The sequence below is a fragment of the Cherax quadricarinatus genome, chromosome 43 (assembly GCF_038502225.1).
Source record: "Cherax quadricarinatus isolate ZL_2023a chromosome 43, ASM3850222v1, whole genome shotgun sequence".
NCBI classification, from domain to species: domain Eukaryota; kingdom Metazoa; phylum Arthropoda; class Malacostraca; order Decapoda; family Parastacidae; genus Cherax; species Cherax quadricarinatus.
The window spans coordinates 22645089-22654966 of NC_091334.1; the positions used below are offsets into that span (position 1 = coordinate 22645089).

General features: G+C 44.3%; 1 protein-coding gene across 1 annotated transcript; it reads left to right on the forward strand.

Annotated features, from left to right (window-relative positions):
* The first annotated feature begins 259 nt into the window (after positions 1–259).
* Positions 260–9485, forward strand: LOC138853928 (acidic mammalian chitinase-like). The gene is made up of 10 exons (XM_070093681.1): positions 260–415; positions 1340–1482; positions 1972–2115; positions 2275–2406; positions 3616–3867; positions 4619–4804; positions 6442–6570; positions 7072–7242; positions 7962–8096; positions 9112–9485. Exons 1-10 carry the CDS (start codon positions 364–366, stop codon positions 9244–9246), a joined length of 1479 nt encoding a protein of 492 aa, XP_069949782.1. The 5' UTR covers positions 260–363; the 3' UTR covers positions 9247–9485.
* Positions 9486–9878: the final 393 nt, after the last annotated feature.

The window sequence follows — 9878 nt, forward strand, 5'->3', positions numbered from 1 at the left end:
AAAAAGTAATGAAGAAATTTTTTGAATAATAATAATAATAATAATAATAATAATAATAATATGAATATGTTCCACAGTGCACATAATTCTTTTTTTTTTTTTTTGAGGTAATACTGGAAATGAGACTGTAGAATGTATATAACAAGAGCCTCCCATCAGATGTGAAAAATAAAAGAAGGCAAATACGTGCAGAGTTGTTTGTCTGTAAAGGACAAGAGCTGGAGTCCAGGTGTCAGTTCCCAGGACTGAGGGCCAGAGGTGGGTGCTGGTGCACTGCCAGCGACCTGACCAGGTACTCCTCTGGCACTATATAAAGGCTCTCGCCAGTACCTCCATTACATTCTTTACCCAGCAGCCAGCATCATGAAGATTCTGCTCGTCTTGGCCTTCATGGGCCTCTCACTCTCCTTCACAGGTACCAGTCCTTCCTCACGTTATCCTTCACAGGTACCAGTCCTTCCTCACGTTATCCTTCACAGGTACCAGTCCTTCCTCACGTTATCCTTCACAGGTACCAGTCCTTCCTCACGTTATCCTTCACAGGTACCAGTTCTTCCTCATGTTATCCTTCACAGGTACCAGTTCTTCCTCACGTTATCCTTCACAGGTACCAGTCCTTCCTCACGTTATCCTTCACAGGTACCAATCCTTCCTTACGTTATCCTTCATAGGTACCAGTCCTTCCTCACGTTATCCTTCACAGGTACCAGTCCTTCCTTACATTATCCTTCACAGCTACCTCCCTCACGTTATCATTCACAGGTACACACACTCACACCCACCCTCACACACCAACGTTCTCTCACACCCACCTTCTCTCACACTCACTCTCGCTCTCTCACATCTACACACACTGCCTGACACTTTCTCATAATGGTCAATATTTTTTTTCAGAGCGTCTCTTAGCAACTGATAATTTCAATGCTGAAGATTAATATCACCGAGCTCATTGTACACCACACTGTACACTGGTGTATACTGGTCAGTGTACACTAGTCAATGCATACCAGTGTACACTAGTCAGTGGTCCATGTGTACAATATCTTCATAGCCCGGTGTACACACCAGTACCTACACAGCTGTATACAACACTGTCATCGTTATAATAATTGCATACAAGTTGATCATTAAGACATGTGCAACACTGGTAGCTTAATATACGAAACGTATCGCCTACACAGTAGGCTTCTCCAGTCAAATACAAAGGTGATGAAAATCGGACAGCAGAAGCAGAGGACATGTCTTATTCATCACACATATGCCTTATTCATCATAACACAGGTCTTTTTCCTCATGTTGGTGCTGAAAGTCCTCTTACATTTGATGTTGTTGTGCCCAGAGAGCGTGATGGTCTGCTACCTGGAGTCCTGGGCTGTGTACCGACCAGGTAAAGGTGCCTATGACATTGATGACGTTGATCCTGACATCTGCACCCACCTCATTTTCGCCTTCGCCGGCATCAACGCCAACGGCAAGATCCAGGTAAGGACCCTCGTGCAACTTTATTAGTGAAACCGTTCTGTCTCGACGAGGTTTAATTTTTTGGTGATGTCCCGTGTAAGTGTAAAGACGAATTAATAAATTTCTTCTCTTACTGTATTTGTCGGTTCGACCATTTGTCAGCTACGCCATGCTTATAGTAGTGATGATGGCAGAATTACCGAGAAAAACGTAGCTTCGTCATTTCGGAGATAATAGCCGGAATTCTACTCAAAAGAATAAAACCAACTACTCACTACTACTTTATAACACCCACTACTACTTTATATCGGCTTCAAAACAAGTAACGTTTTAATTTTTTTCAACTGTATTGTGTTTCAGTTTAAGTAAGGTATCGTGTTTCAGTTTAAGTAAAGTATCTTGTGTTTCAGGTTAAGTAAGGTAATGCGTGTTTCAGGTTAGGTAAGGTATCGTGTGTTTCAGGCTTAGATAGTGTGTGTATCAGGTTAAGTAAGGTATCGTATGTTTCAGGTGCTGGATCCATGGCACGAGTTGTGTGAAGAGTATGGAGAGTGTGCCTACAACAGATTCACCGCTCTTAAGAAAAAGAACTCGAATCTCATTACTACTCTTGCTGTGGGTGGCTGGAACGAGGGCTCCACCAAGTACTCTAACGTAAGTACTCACCTCTATGTGGGTGCAGAGAGCTGAGTATTAGTTCCTATGCCTGTATCATGTGTGACCGTGAGTACTACGCCTGTGTGTGTTTGCGAGTACTGCGTCTGTATCATGTGTTAGAACTGCGCCTACACCTGTTGTATCTTGTGTTGACAGATGGCAGCAGATCCAGAGAAGAGGAAGACCTTCGTGGACTCGTCCATTGATCTGCTGCAAAAACACGACTTCGATGGTCTTGACCTTGACTGGGAGTACCCAGCCCAGCGAGGAGGTGCCCCTGAGGACAAGGTGAGTCCTTCATACTGTACTGTGGACGGTGTTACTCATAGCGTCACATACTACACTGTGTTACCTGTACTGTACTTTGGAGTGTTACATATATTGTGTCCCTTATATTGCCCTGTGTCTTTTATACTGTATTGTCACTCATACTGTCCCTCATACTGTACTGTGGGCAGTATCATTCATACTGTCCTTCATACTGTACTGTGGTGTCACCCATACGATGTATCTAAGTATTCATAGATATTCGATATTCCATCTTCCTCAAATTGCTACTGTCACTACTGAAGGAACACCTGTATTTTACCCAGAGGACTGTGTCTCTCAGTGTATATATACTGCGAGTTCACTGTAGTCTCTGCTTTTAGAGATTAAAACACTCTTGACTGGTGGTGAGCAAGTAACATGTGTCCTTAATTGGCCCTCCTGTAGCTGATAAGCTTTAACCCAACTAGCCTACTAACCACACTACCCTGTGGTTAGTCTTGGGGTTTTAAGTGGTTTTGAAAAGCCCTTCATCACATCTTGTGAGCTGAGCCTTGATTTTTGACTGGGTGGACCGATGAGACTGGAAGTCCACGATCACTGACCGAAAACTCCACTCTAGCCAGTTATCATGTGACCAAGACACGAGTCAAGAGAAAGTTCACGTCTTTTTACTCACAAGCCAGTGATCCTCCACCGTTTCCCCTACCATCAACTCTTCAAAGAAAACGGAGAAATATTTTTCAATTTGTACACCGGTCGTCTCCAACCGAGGCAGGGCGACTCGAAAAAGAAGCGCTTTCACCCTCACTCTCACTATCACTGTCTTGCCAGAAAAGTGCCGATTCTACACTTCTGATGCCCTTCCAAACTGCAAATATCCCCACCCGTCCTTCAGAGCGCAGGTATTGTACTTCCCACCTCCAAGACTCAAGTCCAGCCAACCGGTTTCCCTTAATCCCTTCATAATGTTGCCTTGCTCACACCCCAACATCACGTCAAATCATAATAACCACTTGCTTCAACTCCTAACACGCTCACACACGCCTGCTGGATGTCCAAGCCCCTCGAATACAAAAACCTAAGTCTGTTGGTGAAAAGGTTACATGCAACCTTAATAACCCTAGTGTATAATCATATGCAAATTGCCTGATTCAATAATTTATTATCGTAACTTAGCAGAACTGCTCTAGCTTTACTGAGTGAAAAAAATAAGCTTATCTTACTCAGGTAAACTACGCTATCCTGTTGGGTGAACTGAGCGAGGCGCTCCACGCCAATGGCATGATCTTGACAGCCGCCGTGTCAGCGGGCAAGGACAAGATTGACGATGGCTACGACGTGCCCAAGATGGCAGTGGCCCTGGACATCATGAACCTGATGACCTATGACCTCCATGGTGACTGGGAGCCCTTCGTGCACCACCAGTCCGGACTCTACCCGTACTCAGAGGACACTGATGACAATGCCAACCTCAATGTCGTAAGTTCTACACACCTTTTTTTTTTGCGGGGAATGCTGTAAATCCTGCCCACTATTCATTTTTTACAGGGATTACCGTACTGGATGTTACTACCCTGACTCCCGAAATCGTAATGACACGATTGCAAACAAACCATACCACGGGTGGGGTTAGAACCTTTCTGGAGTTTTGAGACTGATTGAGGGTTCTAACCCCGCCCGTGGTATGGTTTGTTACTACCCCGTCTCGGCTCATAACTGAAGGAACTCGCGTTCGATTCCCAGGTGAAGATAAATGTACGGTGTATTTTTCGTACGTCTTATGAAGTCCTTTCTCACCTCAGTCTGTAAATGAGCTGAGGTAGCAACATAGGTCTCAACATGTAAATGAGCTGAGGTAGGATAATAACTCTTAGCCTGTGCTTGGGCCAACTATTGCAGGATTAACTGTCCCATATACATACTGCCCTTAATCGCTTACTCTTTAGAGAACAATATTGCCATAAATACGGTCCTTGCTCTTCCCTTTCCCAGTATCTAAAGTTACCCCTTCACTACCTTGGTGTCTATAATTACCCCCCTCCCTCCGTGCCTCCTACAATATCTGTTGCTACCTCTCCCTATTCAAGTACCTGCAGATAAGTCCTACCTTCACTATCCGTTGCTATGCCCTCTCTACCCCAATATCTGTAGCTAACCCCCTTCATATTCTGGTATATTTCCAATTACCCTCCTACCAACATTGATAAGTACCTCCTTGCCCCGGGCACAGGACTTCGCCGTCAACTACTGGCTGAGTCTGGGAATGCCCAGCAATAAGATCGCCCTGGGAGTGCCCCTGTACGGCCGCTGCTGGACGCTGGACGACACTAGCCAGACAGACTACTATTCTCCTGCTAGCCAGCCAGGAGAAGCTGGTCCTTGGACGGAGGAGCCAGGAATGTGGGGCTACAACGAGGTATTGCACTCGCATCTTTATGTTGCCCCTGTGTGTGTGTGTGTGTGAGAGAGAGAGAGTGTGAGAGAGAAAGAGAGAGAGAGAGAGAGAGAGAGAGAGAGAGAGAGAGAGAGAGAGAGAGAGAGAGAGAGAGAGAGAGAGAGAGAGAGAGAGTGTACTCACCTAGTTGAGGTTGCAGGGGTCGAGTCCGAGCTCCTGGCCCCGGTGTGTGTGTGTGTGCCAGTTATAGTATCGATTTGTGTAGCAGTGTCCGGAAAAATAGCCACAGGATAAAAAGTCACAGAAAATAACTCACAATTTTGTCTAGCAAAAAATATTGGAAAAAAGTCACATTTTATTTAAATACCATAAACAATTAAAGTAATAAAACAAAAAATATTTTAAATCAATTAACTGACAGTACATGAGTTGTATATAACATCGACACCATGCCTAACCCTTCTAGGGTAGGGTAGGTGCCTGAGCCCGAGCCTTTAGCTCATAAGACTGTCATTCCCATTTGCCCCCTTGGGGCGGGGATGGCAGACCAGAGAGGCCTAGCTTGTGGCTAGGCCTGGGGACAGTTGGTCCCAAAGATGAGGAGGTACTTGTGCCTCCTCCCATGGGAGACTTAGGTCTCAGACACTTCCTAAAGAGGGAGCCAAGGCCGGGCCACCACTTGGAATAGGCCCGGGCCGGGAGAATACCGGCTAATCTTTAACTAATTGTATATAAGATCGACACCATGCCTAACCCTTCTAGGGTAGGGTAGGTGCCTGAGCCCGAGCCTTTAGCTCATAAGACTGTCATTCCCATTTGCCCCCTTGAGGCGGGGATGGCAGACCAGAGAGGCCTAGCTTGTGGCTAGGCCTGGGGACAGTTGGTCCCAAAGATGAGGAGGTACTTGTGCCTCCTCCCATGGGAGACTTAGGTCTCAGACACTCCCTAAAGAGGGAGCCAAAGCCGGGCCACCACTTGGAAAAAGCCCGGGCCGGGAGAATACCGGCGGATCTTTAATAATAATAAATAAATAATTGTATATAAAAGACCACGTTTACTCAATTTTTTTAAGCAAAATACGGCAATGAAACAAAAACATTAAAGTCAGTCATTTATTGAAAATACATGGCATGTACAGATTGACAATATCTTACATAATATCGTGGCATTACTTGTATATTCAGTGTTTTTAATGTTGATGACGAAGCTGAATACTCCAGCCGACCAAGAAATTGTGGCTCTCCCAGTTAGGTGTTGCCAATAGCATCCTGCTGGATAATGGTGCTCACCGTCGTTTCTTCACGCTGATAACATTCAATGACCCGCCAGACTGAGGGGTGATAATTACCGAAGAGGCTGAAGAACTTTTTTTGTGATTTTTTCCCTAGATATGTACAAAGTATATGATTATCATACAGACTAGTGTAGCAGCATATTGCGTATGTTCTCTATTATGTAACTAGTGTATCAGTACACTGCTGTCCCCACTATACTAGTGTATCAGTACACTGTTGTCCCCACTATGTAACTGTTATATAGCCTAGTGTAACAGCACACTGTGCATATCCCCACTGTGTAAGTATCATATAGACTAGCGTAGAAACATACTGCTGATATCTCACTTCTGTTTAATAAAAAAAAATACTTGCGGTCCACAGATCTGTTACGATCAGACGAATAAGCCAGACCAGTGGACGATCGAGACAGCTCCAGGCATGAACGAACCTTACGCATACCGTGGTCGTCTGTGGTGCTCGTATGAGAACCATACCTCTGTTATTATCAAGGTAATTTCAGTGGGGGTGACTGCCTTTGTTAAAGTCTCTTGCCAAGGAGGAGCAACCATATTTTTGTCAATGTATGGCGATCTTATCCTTGTCAAGGTGTAGTGATCTTATCTTCGTCTAGTAGAAAACGATAGAGATTTCGCAGGTAATATAACCCATTCTCCCAGCACCTGTTTTCTTTCACCGTGAGCACTACTGCTTGGATTTGTGACTAGCATGAGCTAGTAAGACTGCCGCAGTGCTTCATGTTCGTCAGAAATCAGGGCAGGTACCATGCATGATTAATACTATCATACATGATGATTGTACTTAATTGCATCTCTGGACACATCTTAAAGTCCGTTTTCCTACCCCAGCCAAACTTCTACGCCATTAAAAGGAAAAATCACAACATTTGATTGTAGTGTATATCAAGACGATGGTACCCCTAGCCTATGGGTATTTCAAGATACCCTCTATGGGCATGTTATAATAATAAAAAACATTCTCCTGTTGTTACAGGCAAACTACGCCAAGGATCACAACCTAGCCGGCATGATGGTCTGGAGTATTGACACTGATGACTTCAGGGGAGATTGTAACGCTCGCCCATACGACCTTATCAAGTCCATGGCGGAGACCTTCGCTGGAGAGATTGTCACTCTCCCTCCTCCAGCATCAACCACCACCAGGGTGAGTATACTCACTTCAGCAGTGTTTGTAAATAAGACACGTGTACGGTACTAGGATATTTACTAAACAAGGAGTGTCGCTCTGGGAGGTATACACTAGGAGGGGCTTGTCTCTCACTGTATATATGCCGGAAGTTTACTTCTGGGGGTTAAATATTCTTGAATGGTGGTGTAAAGTCTTGTACATGCAGCCCAAATGACTTTACAAATTCAATATCTTAAAGTGGCAAAACGGCTTACCTTCTCTTGACTATTATAAAACAAAATATAAAAAAAAAGTGCGACGTTATTAAATAGCCTCAGGGGTTAATACAAAGTCCTCTTTCTTACCAGGGTGAGTGAGTTTGAGAGTGGATGAGACGGTGTGTTACTGATTAGGATGAAGACTTACACACCATGTAGAACAAGCTGTTATTGAAAAGTATCACTTTGTGTACAGCTTTATTGAGTTATCACAAGATAAAGCCATACGCAGAGAGAAAAGTTTTCACAAAGTTTGTGCTGCAACCTGTGTCTCTGATTCATGAGTCTGTGTTGAGAGTTGAATAAATTATTTTTTTTATGGAATTTCCAACGTTGCAGACCTCCTGTTGGTCATTTTCATTACACAAACTCCGTCATGATTGAAGCTTACTGCATAACTGTACTCCATATAATGAGTGTATGAACACTCGATGATCAGTAAGAGTTGCTTGTAATGAAGTCTTGTTGGTACCACAGGATCCCAACGCTCCTACCACCACTACCATCTCAACCACCACCACCACTGCTCAACCACCCCCTGATGGTGTGTGCACCGGCCCTGGCAACAACGCTGACCCCAACGACTGTACACACTACTACGAGTGTGCCCCTGTAAGTGTATTATTAGTTCCTAATACATTACAACTGTTAGTTAGATATCTAGAAGACTGCTGTGCTATAGGCAACACACCTAACATTGGAAACCTGCTGTGCTATAGGCAACACTGAGATAGTCTTCACACGTCTAACACTAGTGATGTTTGAGAATTTACAGATGCTGAAAACACTACTACCATTTCCAACAAAGGATTCTTTTTTTCTTCCAACTCATGTGCTAGAGGCTCGATAGTCCGTCCATTAATCACAGCCTGGAAGGTGTCTGACCAGCCATGCTGTTGGTGGTTGCCCAATAACACAGTGCAAGAAAAGGCTTTCAACAGGGGAAAATTTATGTAAACAAACACTTTCATTACTCTAAATTTGGTAAAACATATAAATACATAGAAATTGTCTTCGTGAACATTTTTTAATGAATTATGCTTCAAGAATTCACAATACCGTAGGTGCGACTCACGTCACACTACCATGGCTGCAACAATTCACAACTAATCCACAAGTCACGGTGCACACTACAGTACCACCTTCAACATCAATGAAGGAAAAAGCAACCTTCCACATTGTTGATTATAGATGATAATAATAATAATAATAATAATATTTATTTCTACATGTACATGGTATGCAAGCCTATCTGACATTAATGACATACTAATGTATAGAAAGGCCCTTGTTATGCAAAGCATTTCGGGGAAATTAGGTCAATTTTTGTCCCAGGATGCAACCCACACCAGTCGACTAACACCCAGGTACCTATTCAACTGATAGGTGAACATGGATAGCAGGTGCCTTAAGGAAACACCTCTTAATGTTTCCACCCGTATTAGGGATTGACCCCTGGATGTCAGTGTGTGAGCCGAGTGCGTTAGCAATCGAGCTACGGGACACCTGATATGATTTTTCTTAGGTAACCTAATGCATTTTATTTACTACATCTTTGATATGCAGTGTACTTTGGATACCTTATCTATTCTATATTCTTGGGTAACGTATTTATTATCTAACACAGAACACAAGTGGTGGATACGATGCCACAGAAGAGGAGTGTCCTGAGGGTACCCTCTACTCTCCTAGCACTCATCTGTGTGACTGGGCCACCACGGTGTGTGCCTTGGGCACCATCTGCCTCAACGATTGTGCCTAAATCTCGCACTAGTTGAGAAAGTCCACTACTGTCTCACCTCCTTCCAGAGAACCACATCCACCAAATTACTGCACCCTTTTGGAATCTTCAGCACAGTTGTAGAGTAATTCGTCAGGAGACGTACCTCCTGACGAATTACACAATCATTACAGCTTACCCAAGCTAGTGAGAACTTGACCAGCTAAATTTTTAAATAAACAAGAGTTCTAGCTTTGTTTGTAAATAAAGAATGATTTAAATTGCGGTTTTCTTTTCTCACGGTATTGTGCCTTTATATTCTTTAAGTACCTGGAGTTTACCTGGAGAGAGTTCCGGGGGTCAACGCCCCCGCGGCCCGGTCTGTGACCAGGCCTCCTTAGGTCAGTGCCCCAGGATGCGACCCACACCAATCGACTAATACCCAGGTACCCATTTTACTGATGGGGAACATAGACAACAGGTTGAAAGAAACGTCCAATGTTTCTACTCTACCTGGAGTTTACCTGGAGAGAGTTCCGGGGGTCAACGCCCCCGCGGCCCGGTCTGAGACCAGGCCTCCTGGTGGATCAGAGCCTGATCAACCAGGCTGTTGCTGCTGGCTGCACGCAAACCAACATACGAGCCACAGCCCGGCTGATCCGGAACTGACTTTA

Bases quoted from the DNA above. Each gene is read 5' to 3' on its own strand.
- LOC138853928 (XM_070093681.1), top strand. From the start codon at position 364: ATGAAGATTCTGCTCGTCTTGGCCTTCATGGGCCTCTCACTCTCCTTC. The intron at 416-1,339 runs GTACCAGTCCTT...TGTTGTGCCCAG, and splicing joins CCTCTCACTCTCCTTCACAG to AGAGCGTGATGGTCTGCTAC. The intron at 2,116-2,274 runs GTAAGTACTCAC...TTGTGTTGACAG, and splicing joins GCTCCACCAAGTACTCTAAC to ATGGCAGCAGATCCAGAGAA.